The sequence below is a fragment of the Myotis daubentonii genome, chromosome 17 (assembly GCF_963259705.1).
Source record: "Myotis daubentonii chromosome 17, mMyoDau2.1, whole genome shotgun sequence".
NCBI classification, from domain to species: Eukaryota; Metazoa; Chordata; class Mammalia; order Chiroptera; family Vespertilionidae; genus Myotis; species Myotis daubentonii.
In genome coordinates, this window is record NC_081856.1 from 53728124 (window position 1) to 53746949 (window position 18826).

General features: G+C 64.3%; 1 protein-coding gene across 2 annotated transcripts in view; it reads right to left on the reverse strand.

The window, feature by feature from the left end:
- Positions 1 to 1231: 1231 nt before the first annotated feature.
- TSNARE1 (t-SNARE domain containing 1) overlaps positions 1232 to 18826 on the reverse strand; it is a 39111-nt gene continuing 21516 nt past the window's right edge. For both annotated transcript variants that reach the window (XM_059672478.1, XM_059672477.1), the window contains exons 9-12: positions 14744 to 14816; positions 12962 to 13044; positions 3746 to 3852; positions 1232 to 1344 (exon numbers count right to left, since the gene is read on the reverse strand). In XM_059672478.1, the coding sequence (XP_059528461.1) occupies positions 3757 to 3852; positions 12962 to 13044; positions 14744 to 14816 (252 nt within the window). In that variant the 3' untranslated portion in view covers positions 1232 to 1344; positions 3746 to 3756. The remainder of the gene's footprint in view (positions 1345 to 3745; positions 3853 to 12961; positions 13045 to 14743; positions 14817 to 18826) is intronic.

Below are 18826 nucleotides of genomic sequence, written 5' to 3' on the forward strand. Positions count from 1 at the left end.
GGAGGGGCCATCGGCTCACCTGCAGGACCCGAGCTCTACGGGGCCTGGGGACAGTGCCGCCCAGTGCTGGGCTGGCGGCCCCTCCCTGTCTGCCGGCCGCCCCCGCCCCACAGCCGGAGGGCTCCCTGCCCCTCCTGGGAGGGCGTCTCCCCCACGGCCCCTCTCTCCTGCCCCAGCCAGGACCCCTGTATCCCGCCCGGCCCCGCTGGCGTCAGGAGGCAGAGCAGGTGGGGTCTCAGGAGCAGCCTCCAGCCCCGCGAGGCTTCCAGAGCCTGGGCTGCGGGGTCTCCACGGGGGGGGGGGGGGGCCGGGCCCCATGGCAGGTCACCACCCCCAGCACACATTCCCACCCGTCCCACCTCAGCCAGCACACGCACCCGAGAGCTCTGAGCTCACACACACACTCACACTCACACACACACACACACACTCACACTCACCCCCTTACACACACTCACACACACCTGCCACCTCCCTCACACACACACACACACACACTCACACTCACCCCCTTACACACTCACACACACTCACCCAGAGAGCTCTGAGCTCACACACACACTCACACTCACCCCCTTACACACTCACACACACTCACCCAGAGAGCTCTGAGCTCACACACACACTCACACTCACCCCCTTACACACACTCACACACACCTGCCACCTCCCTCACACACACTCACACACACACACACTCACACTCACCCCCTTACACACACACACACACTCACCCAGAGAGCTCTGAGCTCACACACACACACTCACACTCACCCCCTTACACACACACACACACACACACCCGCCACCTCCCTCACACACACACACACACACACACACACACACCACCTCCCTCACACACACTCACACACACACACACACACACACACTCACCCAGAGAGCTCTGAGCTCACACACACTCACACTCACCCCCTTACACACACACACACACACTCACACTCACCCCCTTACACACACACACACACACACTCACCCAGAGAGCTCTGAGCTCACACACACTCACACTCACCCCCTTACACACACACACACACACACTCACACTCACCCCCTTACACACACACACACACACACACCCGCCACCTCCCTCACACACACTCACACTCACACACACACACACACACATACACACACACACACAGCCAGGCTCCATCTCATGTGCCCGGAGCCAGAAGGAGGCCCCCGGGGCCCCAGCTGGAGACACGCACGTGGCTGAGCGGAGGCGGTTTATTGGGAGGTGCAGGGGGGCGGGCGGCGGTGGGGCAGCGCCCGGTGGGGACGGCGGTGCAACGCTCTCCTGCACGCAGGCCTGGTGACAGCCTCCACCTGCAAACAACGGGCTCGGTCAGCCCCCACCGAGAAAGGTGACCTGGCAGTGACCGCAGGGGCGAGAGGCCAGCGCGGCCGCCGGCCTGGCTCTTCCCACCCACCAGCCCCACAGGGAGCCCACAGCCTCCCAGAAGCGGGGCCTCGGAGCAGCGCCCGCTCACCTGCGGCCGGGCTGGCCGTGAGAGTGGGTGCAAGGCCCTCTCCGCCGGCCGACTGGACGCCCCCCCAGCCCCTCCCCCGCCGGGCCCTCCCCACCCCCCCGAGCGTCTGCGGGTGAACCGTCAGCGGGAAGGGCTGAGCCGAGGCAGCCTGGGGCGGCCTCACCCCGGCAGACACGGCACGTGCACCCGCTTTTCACCCAGCTCTTCCCAGGCAAGAGCCTGAGCCCCCTCGGGCGCCTGTCTCGGCAGAAATCAGAGCCCCATGTTGAACGACAGCCTCTCCCTCCTCAAAGTGCTGCTTATATTTAGCCTCCGTCTGCCTTTGTCCTCAGGCAACTCAGCAGTGAGGGAGGGAGGCAGGCATCGCCCATGTCACCGCGGGAAACCGAGTCCCGTGGCGGGAGGTGGCCCGAGGTCCCACTGAGCCCCGGGAAGATGGTGCTGGGGGCTTGGGGCTGGAGGAATTGGGGAACCCCTCCCACAGCTGGGCCTGCAGCTGGAGCTATGCCCACCCCAGGTCGCAGGAGCAAGGGGAGGGCCTCTCCCCCTCGTCTGTCCAGCAGGAGACCTGTCTGCAGCGCCCAAGCCCACCTTCCCAGGCCCCTGCCCTCTGTCCCGCCCCCCTGCCAGCCCCTCTGTCCCTGGTCAGCACGTGAGGGCCCCGGCGGCCACACTGCCCAGCATCCCAGGGAACCAAGACCCCTGCATCCCGCTCAGTGGCTCAGCCAGGCTGGGACCCGCCCACCCTGGAGGTGGAGGCGGGAGGAGCGGTTCAGGGAGCATGCATGCAGCAGGCTGACAGTCACAGGAGCCCTCCCCCGCCTCCCCGGCACCGGAGCCCAGCACAGACGGGAGCCGGCTCCTTGCTCTCCGGGCGTCCCAGCCCGGCCTCAGGACAGCCCCCAGGTAGCCACTTCTGAATCCCTCGCTCATGGAAACCATGAGGTCGTAAGTGCCTGGTGTTGCTTGTGGAGCTACGTCTTAAGCTAATTATTGCCCAGCAACGAATAACTCAGACACCTGCCCGACACGCAGCGGTGGCTCCGCGCTGTCACTCAAGGCGCAGCACCTGTTGTCCCAATCGAGTCCCCCCCAGCTCCTGCCCAGGGCGCTGAGGTCTGGGAACGCCCCACTCCCCAGCCTGACGGGTCTCCATGAGGCTCCCTGACTGGGCTCCCCACCAGGGGCCTCCTCCCTCCCCAGGACTTACAGCACATGCCCACCACACAACCCCCATCCTCTGCTCACTGACTGCCCAAGTGAATGGCCAGTCGTGACCTTGGGGAAGTCAGTGAGTGCGTAACGGGAGCTACAGGTTGGCTGTGAGTCCAGGAAGTGGCCCCGTCTGCCATGTTCCCTGTGGAGACACCTGGGCCTGACAGAGGAAGATGGATGGATGGACGGATGGGTGGGTGGGTGATGGATAAATGGATAGATGGATGACGGACAGTTGGGTGGATGATGGATGGAAAGATGGATAAATGATGGATGATAAATGGATGGATGATAAATGATAAATGGATGGATGTATGAATGATGGGTGGATGGATGAATGGATGCTGGATGGGTGGATGGATGATAAATGTATGAATGATGGATGGATGGACAGATGGATGGAAGGATGGATGGATGATGGATGGATGGATGGATGGATGGATGATGGATGGATGATGGATAGTGGATGGGTGGATGGATGATGGATGGATGATGGATGGATGATGGATGGATGGATGGATGGATGATGGATGGATGGATGGATGGATGGATGATGGATGGATAGATGGATGATGGATAGTGGATGGGTGGATGGATGGATGGATGGATAGATGATGGATAGTGGATGGGTGGATGGATGGATGGATGGATGGATGATGGATGGATGGATGGATGATAGATGGATGGATGGATGGATGATGGATGGATGGATGGATGATGGATGGATAGATGGATGATGGATAGTGGATGGGTGGATGGATGGATGGATGGATGATGGATGGATGATGGATAGTGGATGGGTGGATGGATGGATGGATGGATGATAAATGTATGATGGATGATAAATGTGTGGATGATGGATGGATGGATGATGGATGGATGATGGACAGTGGATGGGTGGATAGATGGGTAACAGATGGAAGGATGGGTGATAGAGGGCTAGATGGGCGGTGGCTGGATGATGGATGGAAAGACGGGTGTGTGGGTGATGGAGGGATGACGGTTGGGGCTGGGGCACCTACCACAGGTGGCATCACTTGGGGACAGAGGTGGCGATGACGAGGATGACGACCAGCACAGCAGTGACTCCAGCCGACAGAAAGTAGCACTTCATCTTGTGTCTCTGGAGCTGGGAGAGAGAAAGAGGTTGCTGTGTCTTGGCCCCCAGCCTCCCATCTGGGGTGGGGGGGGAGCACATGGCTCATGCCTGCTGGGGACGGTGGCGTGCAGAGGGCCGGGCCCACCTGGGGCAGAGCCGAGGCAGAAGCTGTCCCTCGGGAGGGGTCTGCCCTGAGCGGCACCCAAACTCATCAAGAGTGGCTGTGGGCGGGGCTGGAGCCGGGCCGGGCGGAGCGCCCCGCTCCGGGCAGCCAGGCGGGCGGCTCCAGCCGCTCACACCCCTCTCAGGCCTTGGATGCTTCTGTCAGGGCAGGTGACAGTGGTGCGGGGGCTGGTGCTCCTGGAGTAGGCGGGGCTGAACTTGAGTTTGGGGCATGGGGTCCACAGTGAGCTTTGGGGTGAGGACCAGGTCCTGCTCTCGGGTGGTTCTCAGATGTGGGGCACTGGTTGGATGACCAGCTGCACCAGTTGCCTCGGGTCCTTCCCCTCGGGAGGGACCCACACACCAGCCCAAAGATCAGCCGTCACCTCAACGGCCCTGGGCCTGAGGGCAGGACATGCTCAGAGGTCATGTGACCTGCCCCAGCCGGTGCGGGTAGATCTGAGACACACTGCTGAACAGACAGGCCAGTGTGCGCAGGAGGGGGCACAGGGGGCCAGGATGGGGGGCGGAGGCGGGCGACCAGAGGGGATCAGCTCCGCCCAGGAGCTCACAGCGGGGAGGGGCGGCAGTCAGGAGTCCACAGCCCTCCTGGCAGGGAGAGGCTCAGGGCCGCTCTGGGCCCGAGGCCTTCAGGACCCAGGACAGCACCCGCCATCCATGTGCAGCCTGTGGGCCTGGATTCTGTCCCTGGGGCCAGTCCACCGTGGCCCCGTCAGCAGGGGGCAGCCTTCCCCAACCCTTGACAGCTGCTGGGCACCGGGCTGTTGGATTTGCTCACAGCACCCTCCCCCCGCCCTGGGGGGCAGGTCCTGGGGACACCTGTCTGCAGGTGAGAGCTCAGAGCAATGAAGAGACTGGCCCAAGCCCAGTCTGCAAGGCTCAGGGGCTGAGCGTCACCCTATGAACCAGGAGGTCACGGTTCGATTCCCGTGGGGCACAGGCCTGGGTTGAGGGCGCCATCCCCAGTGTGGGGCGTGCAGGAGGCAGCCGGTCCATGATTCTCTCTCATCCTTGATCTTTTTCTCTCTCCCTCTCCCTTCCTCTATGAAATCAATAAAAATATATATAAGGAGAGAGAGAGAGAGAGAGAGAGAGAGAGAGAGACCGACCGGCCTAAGGCCACCAGCTAGTGAGAGAGGACTGGAACCCAGCAGTAGGGCTTGCTCTCATCCCCTCCCCGCTACAGACAGGGTGCCCTGAGGTGTCCACCCTCCTGCACACCCCGTTCCCTAAACAAAGACGGAGGCAAACCGAGCCCCGAGTAGCCTGCTGCACCCACAGAAACACAGCAACCGGGTCACGGGATCGGGCTGCACACCGTCCGGCTCCGAGGCCTGACCGTGACCCCGGCCGCTGCCCCGCTCCCCATCGGCGTGGCCCGGCAGAGCCCAGCTGACGGGACCCACACTGGCCCGCGCTCGCCATCTGTCAGGGCCCTGCCCACGCGGCCCTGCCTGACCAGCTCAGCCTCCCTGGGGCGGGGTCGGCCTCGCGCGGGCAGGGCAGGCTCCTGCTTGGGTGTGTGACCCACTCAGGCCTGTCGCTCCTGGCCTCCTGTCCATCCGCCACCCCCACCCCAGGCTGAACGGGGGGGAGCCGGGAGCCGCAGGGCCGGCTGGAGTGAGGGTGACCCTATGAGACCCGGGCAGGTCACCCAGAGGGGATGTGGGGGACGGAGGCGGGACTCCCCAAGCTCTGATCAGCTTCCACCCAGCTGGCCTCTCCAGCCCACCCCCCGCCCAGCAAACCCACTGGGCTTCTGCAGTGACTTCAAGGGGAAGAGGAGGGCGAGCGATGACAGGCAGGGCCTGGGCTGCCAGATGCTCGGCTGAGACATACGGTGGAGGCGGTGACAGGCCTTTGATGGGGTGCTCAGAGCCCCAGCCCTGCCAGCTCCCTCCTGTCACCAGGCAGTGCCCTTCCCACAGCCTCCCACTCCAGGCCCGGCATCTGCACCCACCCCCACCCCCACCAGAGGGGGCTCCCGGGCAGGGGAAGGAGCACCTGCCCCCCCCCCCCACCTCATCTCAGGGCTCAGGGCAGCCCCAGCATCAGGAGGCAGAGGCCACACCTCACCCCACCAGGAGCCCAATGAGTGGGAGCCCTTTCCCAAGCTGGGGAGCAGGTGGCCGCCCCTGGACACAGCCTGCACCAGGGCCGATGGAAACGCACGGACCACATTGGGGACTTTCTGGGAAAGCGTGGGGAGACTCCCTGAGAGCACGGGTGCTTTCCTGTGAACAGCTCTGCGCCTGCAGGGGGCGCCAGGACGGCCATCAGCCATAGAGGTGCTGAGAGCTCACCCCTCACTTTCTGGAGCTCATTTCTGAAGGCAGGAAGCCCGGGACCCAGGCGGGGCCACTGGACGGATAAATGGACGGACGGATGGATGGATGGATGTTAAGGATGGGAGGATGGGGGGGTGGATGGATGGATGGACGGACGGATGTAAGGATGGATGGATGTAAGGATGGACTGATGGATGGACAGGTGGATGGATGGACAGATGGACAGATATAAAGACGGACGAATGTAAGCATGGACGGATGGATGGACGGATGGGCGGATATAAGGATGGACGGGTGGATGGATGGATGGACGGATATAAGGACGGACGGATGTAAGGATGGACGGATGGATGGACGGATGGGCTGATAAAAGGATGGACGGGTGGATGGATGGATGGACGGGTGTAAGGATGGGCGCATATAAAGATGGACAGATGGATGGAGGGGTGGATGGACGGACAGATGGATGGACGCACCCATGTCCACATCAAGCCCTCACCCCTGGGCTGGCGGGTGGGGACAGAGAGCTGCGGGGACGGCACAACGCTGACCCGAGAGACAGGCGTCAGGGTTGGCTGTGTCTCCCAGGTTCCCGGGGAGTCCCGGCCCGCAGGGCCCCGGATGGGACTTCCTTGTTGAGGGGCCTTCACAGAGGGGATCCCGCCATAGCAGGTCCCTAAGGTGGGCCCGGACCCCATCTGCCTGGCGTCCTTAGGAGAGGGGGACGCATGGGCACAGGGACACAGGGAGAGCGGACGTGGGGACCAAGGTCAGGGCCTGGACCAGGAGCCGCGGGGGCCAACACTGTGGTCGCCTGATCCCGGACTCCCGGCCCCGGATCCGTGAGGCCACCGATGCCCCCATCCTGGCCGCCCCGTCTGTGGGGAGGGGGGCAGAGCGGGCCGAGGCTAGTGGGGCGGAGGGTCGTCAGCCCTACCCCACCCCCAAGAAGGGCGCTCCGCCTGCCCCTCGCTCCCATACCCTGGGTGCCCCAGCATCTGCTGTGACTGATTGTCTGAAATGACAGCCCCTCACGCAGGAGGCTGGTGGGGAGCCAATTAACCCAAATTACTCTCCCGATTGGGGCCCAATTAGTGTCATCGTGCCGGTCGGAGCCTCCCGTGCAGTCGCTGTCAAGCTGATCCACCGGCTGGGAAAGAGCTCCACCTTCTGAGCCCCAGACCCACTGCTTCCTGCTGCCCCAGGAGGCCCCAGGAGGTCCCACGAGGCCCCAGGAGGCCCCAGGAGGCTGCCTAGCCTCCCAGCTCTGTGGGGCCCCTGCAGGAGCTCCTCCCTCAGCCTGGGCACTTTCACTTAGAGAACTCTCCCTCATTCTCCAAAACCAAATCCAGTGGCACCACCTCCAGGATGCCCTCCCTGATGCTCCCCCTGCACTGGGCTCCCACAGCCCCCCGCTTCCCTCGGTGCAAAGCCCGCCCATCGCCCACTCTGCTCCTGCCCCTCCCACTAGGCTCTTGAAGATGGGGCGACGTTCGGCCGAGTGCCGCCCCGAACTTGGCGAGGCTCGACGGAAACAGGATGACCAACAGCGGGGTCCAGGGAAGGGCCGGGCACACACCGCCCTCAGGCCTCATGGGCTCCGTGTCCGCGGTGAGGAAGGACGGACACTGGGCTGTCAGTCCAAGGGCCCCCACGCAGGTGCCCCTCCGCCTGGTGCCCTTCCACTGAGACCAGCGTGCAGGGTGTCCTCCGGGGACAGCCAGTGGGCGGGAGGGCGGGCGGGCGGGCAGGGGGTGACCCAGGCCTGGGAGAAGCTCGGCCCTGAGCCCTGAGGTGCTTTCCTCCGGGACAAGGCCGTTCTCCCAGGACCTCCCTTCCCTCAGGGACAGCCTGGGGCGTGCGGAGGGGGGCACTCCCTGTCACCTCACAGACACAGCTGCCTCCTGGGCCCCGGCCACCAGGACCAGCAGTGCGCAGGCCCCGCCAGTGGAACGCACCTTCTCACCAGGGTGAAGCAGAGACCAAGGGGCCCTGGGCTGTGTCCTGTGGCAGGGCTCCCTGGGGAGGCTCAGGGAGGAGGGGCAGGGAGGAGGGAGGGGGGGGACAGGGAGCACCCCTCCCACCGTCTGCCGGGCCCTGCGGGCACCCAGGCCCTGCTCCCTGAGGTCCCCACAGTTCAGAGAAGGCAGTGACTCCCCAGGGCTCCCGGAGGGGCTGGGTGGGCACGTGGGCACTGGGTGTCGTCCCTCTGACCCACGGGGACCCTCGTCCCTGCGGAACCTCCGCCCCTACCGTGTCCTCAGAAGCTGCTTCTCATGCAAACGTCTTCAGAATCCGTGACATTTCAGAGACGTCTCTTTGTATATATTTAGACTCCGTTTCAAAGAATTATTCAAAATCAGCGCGTTTGGGTAGATGGGTGTGGAATGGATTGTTTCTAAGTGCTCGCATCAAAAACACCCGTGTTCCGAGCGGGTGACACATGCGGGCGTTATCGCATCGGCACGTTCCGCTGCGGGGAAGCTGCAGAGCTCTGCCTGACCCGCACTCACTCCTCCTGAGGACGGGCATGGGCACGGGCGCAGAGAGCTCTCCGCCGCCTCTGGGACGGGCCGTGGGGTCCCTGCCACCTCGAGGCCTGTCCCCCAGGCCCTGCCAGAGGCCCACGTGTGCTGGCACCGGCAGGGTGGGCCACCCGAGGGGAGGGCACCCTCCGTGGCCAGGACGGGGGGATTGTCTGCGGCAGGCGGAGCCGAGGGGAGAACAGCGCTGCTGTGGGCAACAGGGTCTCATCAGAGGGAAGCTGAGAGGAGGCCTAGGCGAGGGGCAGACAAGACACTCCACGCGCGGCCCGAGCGCTCCCTTTGCAGCGGTCACACCTGTCCCACCGCCGGCCGCTGCGGTTGTGGGCCCAGCGGCCGTTTATAGACAAACGTCTACACTGAGGAGGGAGCCTTTAAAAAGACTGGGGGGCTATTGCTGGAGCAATAACTGGGAAGCTATTGCTGGAGCAATAACTGGGAAGCTATTGCTGGAGCAATAACTGGGAAGCTATTGCTGGAGCAAGTTGTTGTCCAAGTGCATTTATTTTTTTAAAGAATTTTTAAAAAGATATGTGTGTTGATTTCAGAGAGAAGGGCAGGGGGGAGAGAATCATGGGTCGGCTGCCTCCTGCACACCCCACACTGGGGATCCAGCCCACAACCCGGGCCTGGGCCCTGACCAGGAATAGGACCGTGACCTCCTGGGTCATAGGTCGACGCTCAGCCACTGAGCCGCGCCGGCCGGGCTGTTTAAGTGTATTTAGCACGTCGCCACAGACGTAAGCCGGGAGATACTGTGTTCACGGACGAAAGGACCCAGATTGAGAGGTGTCAGCCCTCAGCAAACTGACCCCGAATCCAGGCAACTGCAACAAACAGGCTCCCAGGGCGGCTCCCAAATACACGTGGGAGGGGGCAGAGGGAGGGAGGGGCCAGGCGCCCCCAAAGAGTAGGGTGACAGTCCGCCTCCCAGATGGCGTCACTAGCGCAGCTGGGGTGACAGCAAAGAGTCGTGCAGCGAGGGGCAGGGACCCGACCACGCGTGGGGGAGCCAACTGCGGCAGAGCCGCCAGCAGCGGCGGGAGGGGCTGCACGGACTGCCCCTCGGACGATGGGAAGCGGGGACTGAATCCTCCGAGGAGAACCAGGCTCTATGGGTGCATCTCCCGTGCCAACACGCCGGCCCTGGAGCCCATGGCGAGGCCCCCCCAGGCGGAGGCCCCAGTTCCTAATGAGCCCTCCTGGTGGCCCTGTGGCAGCTGACACCCCCCCCGCACCCCCCCCCCCCGCCCTCCCAGGTGGAGACGACAGAGTTGTCCTGGCCAGGAACTCGCACGGGTGTGAGGCGGCAGGGTCTCCGCCTCCGCCACCTGCACAGGGGACCCGCACAGAGACCATCCCCAGCGACTGTCCCTCCCGGGCCCTCACAGATGGCCAGGTGGCACGGCTCCAGGCCTGGGGTCTGTGTCCGGCGGAAGAGGGCACAGGGGACCCTGAAGGATGCTGGGTGCCTGCCCCGCCTGCAGAGCAGCAGCTGTGGCGCTGTCTGTGGTGCTGACGCTCAGGCCTGGAGCCCATGTCAAGAATGGGCATGCTGTAGCCCAGGGTCACACAGAAGGTGAGTGACAGGTCAAGCCCAAGTGGCCTGGAATGAGACCAGACGTCCCACCCTGGCCTGGGGTCAGGCCTCTGTTCTCAAATGCCGGCCCGTTACAGGGACCTTCCTGGGAGCTGGCCATTCCCTGCGGCCAGGGCTCCAAAAGAGAAGCCAGGGCCCCCAGAACCACCATCAGGAAAGGACAAGGAGGCCTTGACTGGTTTTGCTCAGTGGATAGAGCATCGGCCTGCGGACTCAAGGGTCCCAGGTTCGATTCCGGTCAAGGGCATGTACCTTGGTTGCGGGCACATCCCCAGTGGGGAGCGTGCAGGAGGCGGCTGATCGATGTTTCTCTCTCATCGATGTTTCTAACTCTCTATCCCTCTCCCTTCCTCTCTGTAAAAAATCAATAAAGTATATATTTTTTAAAAAAAAAATAAAGGACAAGGAGGAGGTCACAGTTCAATTCCCAGGCAAGGGCACAGGCCTGGTGCGGGCTCCTCGATCCCTCATGAGGGCCATGCAGGAGGCAGCTGATCAACGATTCTCTCTCATCATTGATGTTCCTGTCTCCCTCTCCCTTCCTCCCTGAAATCAACAAGATAAACAAACATACAGACATGGAAGGACAAGGAGGCTGAGGGGGTCTCCTGCTCACGCCTCCCTCCACAGCTCAAGGCGCGCACCTGCCCATCCCCGCGGCGCTGCCTCCACCCTGCCTGCTGCAGCCTCGTTTAGGCCCGAGAAGGCCCCGCCCAGCAGCCAGGCTGTGGCTCATTAGAGGAGCAGCTCCATCCCACGGGCCTCCTCCACCGCTCCCCCCGCCCCCCCCCCCCCCGCACCCTCTATCTGCAGAGCACGCACTTTAGAGTTTGATGTCTGGGCCGTGCGTTTGGTTTAATTCTATTGTTTCTCTTTTCTGCTGTCAAGAGGTAAACAGACACGGAGACGGATTAATAACTCGTGGGCAGCAGGGGGGGGGGAGGGGGGGAGGGGAGGGGAGCGGGAGCAGGAGCAGCCGGCACTGGGCACCAGGGTGTCCATCCCCGCGGTGCCCCCACTGGCTGTGACCCAGCTCCATCGTGCCGTTGGGGGTGGCGCTCTCCTCTGAGCCTGCGGACCGCGCAGGGGTGTGGGGAAAGCCATCAGAGCTAAGCCACATGCTCAGGGCCGCCCTGAGTCGCTGAGAGTTGGGGCCAGGTCCCAGGCGGGACACAGGGCCAGCTCCTCTGTGAAGCACAGCGGTGGCCGCCCCGCCCAGCCAGCTTCCCAGGGGCTCCTGCTCCAAATGAGGGCAAGAGGCTGGGCCCACGGGACTCAGAACACTGTTCCTCTGAACTTGAAGGAAAATAGTCTCATTTGCATGCAATTTGCATACAGCTGCTGAAAATGAGCCCACATTCCCCACCACTTTAACACCACATTGTTTCTGCCTTGAAAGGGACCTTCCCACGCACACGCCAGTCCCCCCGCCAGTCCCCCCGCCACCCGCCACGGTGGTGTCCCCTCCTCACCTCTCGCTGGAGCAGCCGGGGGAGGGGGGGTCACCAGGCAAAGCTGGGGCGGGAGGGAGGGTGCGGGCGGAGCACTGTGCCCGGGGGGCCAGTCCAGCTGCAGAGGGTCCTGTCAGCCTCTCAGGCCAGTTCCCACCTCCCTGCCCTCGAACCAGACACCCTGGCCAGGCCCACAGGCGGGGTCAATCCCAACCCTGGTCTATAAAACAGGAATGATGCCTGGCGGTGGTGGGGCTCAGTGGGTGAGCATCGACCTAGGAACCAGGAGGTCACAGTTTGATTCCTGGTCAGGGCACATGCCCGGGTTGTGGGCTCGATCCCCAGTGTGGGGAGTGCAGGAGGCAGCTGATCCATGACTCTCTCATCATTGATGTTTCTATCTCTCCCTCTCCCTTCCTCTCTGAAACCAACAGAAATATATTAATAATAATAAATACATAAAACCGGGGTGCCTCAGCAACCCCAAACCACACACCGCCCCCCAGCCCAGCGGCGCCCGCCCAGCACCCGGTGAGCACGAGTGTGAAGGCGCACAGGGTGGGTGCTGGGCACTGTGAGCGCAGGCTCTCACCTGGGCTGGAGTCAGCGCCCGGGCAGCATGGACAGCAGGTGTGGCACCCACGCCCCCCTCCCCGTCACGGCGCCACCCAGCAGGCTCAAAGGAGGGGCCACCCCCTCATCCACCCATCCACCCCCTCATCCACCCCCTCATCCACCCATCCACCCCCCCTCATCCACCCATCCACCTATCCATCCATCCATCCACCCCCTCATCCACCCATCCACCCCCCCTCATCCACCCATCCATCCATCCATCCATCCCCCAGCCCCCCAGCCCCCAGCCGACAGGGCCCTTCACCCTCCACGGGTGACATCACAGGAGGCAGGGTGACCACCCTAGAGGCGCAGACCCGCCACCCACCCCTCTCCCCGCCCTCATGCCAGTCCTGGGCTCAGAAATGCCCCGTGGGCGTGGCCCTCTCCGGGAAGGTCAGGCCTGAGCCGTCTGGGATGGGACAGGGGCCGAGGCCGTGGGCTGTCCCTCTGACTTACGTGGTGCCGGCTGGCTTCAGCCAGGAGCTGGCTGGCGGCCTCAGTGTGCGAGGACGCCGCCTCCAGGCTGGCTTCAATACTATCTGCAAATCAGACAACAGGAGCAGTTATTCCTGGAGACTGAGGGGCGGGAACCGAGTGGCGGCACCTCCCCTTCCTGGTCCCTGAGGTCCAGTGGCTGCAGCTGGGCGCCGGGCACTGGCCTGGCATAGCACTGCCCGGCCCAAACCACCAGGACAGAGGCCTGGAGGGGCCCCTCGGGCAGGACAGCCCCTCAGGACAGGGTGGAGGCCGGGCTGGTAGATTCTGCCCCCTGGGCGGCTCCCACTGGGGGGGCCTCAGCCACGGAAGGGGCAGGGCTGTGGGGCCACGGGGAGGGCTAAGGCCAGTCTGTGAGCACCTCCGGGCGCTGGCCCTTGGGGCGCTGACCAATGAGCATCCGGGCCACCCGGGACGGGGGTGGGGGGGAGGGAGGGGTGGCGAGGGCGACAGGTGGGGGAGCCTCAGCCGCAGCTACCCTGGACCATTCACCACAACCCTGCAGGGCAGCTCCCTCCCTGAGCCCCAGGGGCTGCCAGGTGGGGTGCAGCCCCCACAGGACGGGCGCTTCATCAGCCCCGGCCATCGCCTTCCTCTCCTCCCGACCGTCCCGGCCGGCCAGGGTGGCTCTGCAGGGCCAGCCCGTCACTCAGCCCTGGCCCTGTGCAGGCACTCAGACTTGGCCAGGCCTGTGGGGGGCCAAGGGGAACCCCCTTCAGCACCACCCTCCCAAACATGCACAGAGCAAGGGGTGCATGGGGCACAGGGGAGACCAGAGAGCTACCACTCAGAGCCTCAGGCCCAGGCACTGTGGCTGCCCCTGCACTGCCCATGGCTGCTTAGCCTGCAGGGTGACCTGCCCAAGCCCAGGCCAGTGCGGACCCCGAGGGAAGAGCTGCAGGCCTGGGCCTCTGCGGTCATCTCTGCCACCAGCCCGTCGGCCTCAGGGGGATGTCCTGTCCCATCCCTCTGGCTCCCTGTCACTCAACAAACCAGTGACAGCACTGCCAGGCCACTCCAGGCTGAGGCCCGAGGAACAAGTGTCTGTCGGGAGGATGGTGACAGGCGGGTTGGAGGCAGAGGGCGCCCTGAGGGGGGACAGGCCCAGGGCAGGTGACGCCCTCACCACTTACTCCTCCCGGGGCGCACACGGCACCAGGAGGTGGCAGGGCTCCCCTGAGTCTCGGACATGAACAGAGCTGCGGGCCGAAGAGGGGAGCCTGCTGGAGGCAGGGCTCAGGCACGGCGTGTGCTCCCAGGGGGGCCTCGCTCAGCCAAGGAGCGGGTGCAGGGGGGCCTGGGCCTGGCCGGGTGCTGACCGTGTTGGCTCTGGGCACTTGGGCCCATGGGAGCAGCAGGGAACCCCCCTGAGCACCAGTGTCGGGGGACCACTCAGTGTGGGGGCCAGAGGCCCTCACAGGAGGGAACTGGAAACAGCAGGACACAGCCCCTCCCGCGGTGCTGCCCCCACAGGCACCGCTCCTGGAGAAGAGGCCACAGGACCCACCAGCAGCACAATCAGGACCTCAGGTGCCCCCCCACCCGCCCCAGCACTCGGCTCCTGTCCTCCCTCATGCAGCCCTGGGGGGGAGGAACCCCGGGGGCACGGAGGCCAGGACCTTCCGGAGCAGAATGGGTGGGCCCTCCTGTGTGAGCCCCGCCCCCGGCTTCCTAGGGGAGGAGATGCTCAGACCCCAGAGCCCGCCCTGAGCAGTGGCGGGCGGGGAGGGGCAGGGCACCCACCGATGGCCTCTCCTTGCTCCGACACCATGGCCGCCAAGTCCTTGAGGATCTGGGTCACATCCAGCAGGTCACTCTGTGGAGACAAGACGGTGCCATGAGCTGTCCGGGCTGCAGGCCGAGGCCCAGGCCTGGCATCCGAGTGCTGAGCGAGAGCCGCAGCCGACAAGCCCGCCTGGTGCCCGGGTCAGCCCCCAAGTCAGAGGCAGGGCTGGGATCTGAACGCTGTCCCCGAGGCCAACCCCAAACTCTGAGTGCCGCCGGCCATGACTCCGCATTGTCCAGAGCACAGCACTGGCCCCCGGAGGGCTGTCTTGGGCAGGACGGGGTCCCCAGCTCTGCCCCGCAGCCCTCACCAGAGGGATGAGCTGTCTGCTCTCAGTCTGGTAGGCACTTCACTCCCCACCCTGCAACGGGCTCCGCTCTGTGTGTCGGCACTGCATAGGCCACACACAGGCGCTGCCCAGTGAATCCTGAAGGTGGGTGGGTGGTGCGTTGATGGATGGACAGATGGATGGATGGATGGATGGATGGTGGGTGGATGGATGGATGGATGGTGGGTGGATGGATAGATGGATGGGTGGGTGGATAGATGGGTGGATAATGGATTATGGGTGGGTGGATGGATAGATGGATGGGTGGGTGGATGGATGGGTGGATAATGGATTATGGGTGGGTGGATGGATAGATGGATGGGTGGGTGGATGGATGGGTGGGTGGATGGGTGAATGGGTGGGTGGATGGGTGGATGGATGGGTGGTGGGTGGATGGGTGGATGGTAGATGGATGGATGGATGGATGGTGGGTGGATGGATGGGTGGATAATGGATTGTGGGTGGGTGGATGGATAGATGGATGGATAGTGGGTGGGTGGATGGGTGGATGGATGGGTGGTGGGTGGATGGATGGTGGGTAGATGGATGGGTGGGTGGATGATTGGGTGGGTGGGTGGATGGGTGGGTGGATGGTGGGTGTATGGTTGGGTGGGTGGGTGGATGGGTGGGTGGATGGGTGGATGGGTGGATGGGTGGATGGGTGGATGGATGATGGGTAGATGGATGGGTGGGTGGATGGTTGGGTGGTTGGGTGGGTGGGTGGATGGTGGGTGTATAGTGGGTGTATGGTTGGGTGGGTGGGTGGATGGTGGGTGGATGGGTGGATGGATGGATGGTGGGTAGATGGATGGGTGGGTGGATGGTTGGGTGGGTGGGTGGATGGTGGGTGGATGGTGGGTGGATGGGTGGGTGGGTGGATGGATGGGTGGTGGGTGGATGGGTGGTGGGTGGATGGATGATGGGTAGATGGATGGGTGGGTGGGTGGATGGGTGGGTGGATGGGTTGATGGGTGGATGGATGGTGGGTAGATGGATGGGTGGGTGGATGGGTGGGTGGGTGGGTGGATGGGTGGGTGTATGGTTGGGTGGGTGGGTGGATGGGGGTGGGGGTGGGGGTGGGTGGATGGATGGTAGCCCCACTACGATGAAGCTGGTGTGCAGGGTGAGGAGCAGAAACTTGGACCCTGAGGACCTGGGCATCCGCTGCCCCACACATCACGCTGCCTCTGGCATCTCCCATGACACCTACTCCAACCTAACTCCATTCGCCCAGCAGAGCAGCCAGGATGCTGGTGAGCCAAGCCCACAGATTTCCCTCTGTAAGCCCCACCCTCCCCTCGACCTCCGCTCATTAGCTCATTCTGAGAAGGATCGATGGATCGATCACCACAGGGTGACCTCGCCCTGAAGACTGAGTCCTCCCTGGAGTTCTGGGAAGCGCGTGCTCAGCACGGCTCAAACCCCCACACACCACTGACCGTCACTGGATTCCTGGCTTAGCTCTGTGGGATCGGCGCCAGCAGGGAAGGTGGTGGCGAGCACAGGGCCTGTGGGTGTGGCTCCGGGGTCTGTGCAGCCCGGTAGGTGCGGGTGCCCGAGCCTGGGCCTTTCCTGGTGCCCCTCGGGTGGGGGAGGCCCCGCTGAGGCGCCACCCTCAGGTCACGACAAGGGCTGCAGGCCGGCCAGGCCACAGACAGACTGACCCACCTCCACAGTCCAGGTTCCTGCCCACCCGCCCGCCCGAGGTGCACTGACCAACCACACGCCAGCTCAACCTGGGCCAGGGCACACGCGGCCTCCGTGGACAGACCTCTCCTGTGAGGCTGGCCGGGGGGAGGTGCCCGAGGAGGAGCGCAGTGGGCGCGTCTGGGCACAGGCGCTGGCGGGACAAGTGACCCGCCAGTCACTACAGGGCACCCGACCCTGGGCAGCCTCAGCTCCGACGGAGGACGCCCGGGGCAGGTGGGGCCCGGTGCCCAGGCCGCCTGGAGGACACCACAGAGGTCTGGATCCTGGGAGCCAGGGCGGGAACCCCACTCCCGCAGTCCTGTCCTCAGTGCTGGGTGTGGGCTTGAGGCTGGCTGCTCGGCAGCCGAGACACCCCTGGAGCTGCCCAGACAGAGTCCTCTAGGGGCGTCGAGCAGCCCTAACCGTGGTGCACAAGGTGCCAGGGACGGGGCCGTGTGCCAGGCGTGGGCACCAGAACGCGCAGGACAGCGAGAATGGGGGCGAGACTGAGAAACACCTTCTCTAGTAAATGTTTAAGTTGTGCCCCCACTTTCCTGACTGCTACGGAAACGTGGGCTCCCGGCGGCTCACAGAGCCTCCTCGCTCTCCAGCCACTGGCTCCGAGAGCTGCACGGGCACAAGAAACCTTGGGCACGCGCTCCGCAAACACCACTGCACCTTCCCGTCACAGTCTCCTCTTACAAGGAGGGTCTTGGCAACCCTCCACCTACAAAGACATCGGTTCCGGTTAATGGAACAGCAAACTCTGGGTTGATTTATTCGGTGTTTATAGCTCAATATCAGCCAGATTTCAGCCAGAGCAACTACCCTGCACTGGGCTCCCAGCACCAACTATGGGAGGGCTGGGCCGGCCCTGCTCAGCCTGGAGCTGCTTCCCGGCCCCTCCTCACCCGGCCTCCTCCCTCCTAAGCTGCCAGGTAGCCATGGCAACCGAGCACCTGGGGCTCTGAGCTGGCACCTGCTCCAAGGGGAGCAGGGAGCCCAGTGCTCACAGGTGAGCAGGTGAGCGGGGCTGGCAGACCCAGCCGGGAGTGGGCCGTGACGGGCTCCAGGTCTGCGGGCCAGACCAGCGCCTGGCCAGCCGCCGCGTTGGCAATGGTGGGCATGCGCCCTCTCCTCTGACCTCTCCTTCCCGGAGGCGGGCCCGGCCCTGCCCGCAGACAGGAGGAGCCAGCCCAGCGGAGGCACTGCCCCACCTGGTGACTGCAGTGACCTCCCCGTCCTTCTCCTCCGGGAAGGAGGCCAGTGCAGGGGCAGGCGTCAGAGCCGGGGACAGCCCGCTCCGGTCAGGCCGGGCGCGAGGCCCCGTGAGGCCCACACCTGCCGCCGGGCCACGTGACAGGGCTCCTCCCAGTCAGTGACGCTGGAACGCGGGTCTCACTCCCACGCGGCTCTGGGGGGGCTGATGAGAAGGTGCGTGTGAGCCAGGTCAGCAGAGCCTCTCCCCACAGCCTTGCGAGGAGTCTCATCCAAACTCACCCAACCCACCCCACCCCCACCATCACCCACCCCACCCCACCCCCACCATCGTCCACCCCACCCCCCATCACCCACCCCATCACCCACCCCCACCCTCACCCATCCCACCCCCACCCCACCCCCACCCCTACCATCACCCACCCCACCCCACCCCCCATCTCCCATCCCACCCCACCCTCACCCATCCCACCCCCACCCCACCCCCACCCCTACCATCACCCACCCCACCCCCACCATCACCCACCCCACCACCCTTCCACCCACCTATCCTCCACCCACCCATCATCCTTCATCATCCACTGACCCCCACCCATCTACCCACTCCCATCACTCTCCATCACCCCCACCCACATCACCCCCACCCACCCTTTGTTCAAGAAGCAGTCTCTGAGCCCAAACAGGGTCCTTGGCCTCTAGCCTGGGAACACAGCAGTGACAGGGCAAACCCTGCCTCCAGGGGCTCCCACTCTGGTGGACAGAGATACCACGAGATCATCAGCTTAACCGTCAGTCTGGCGCAGGG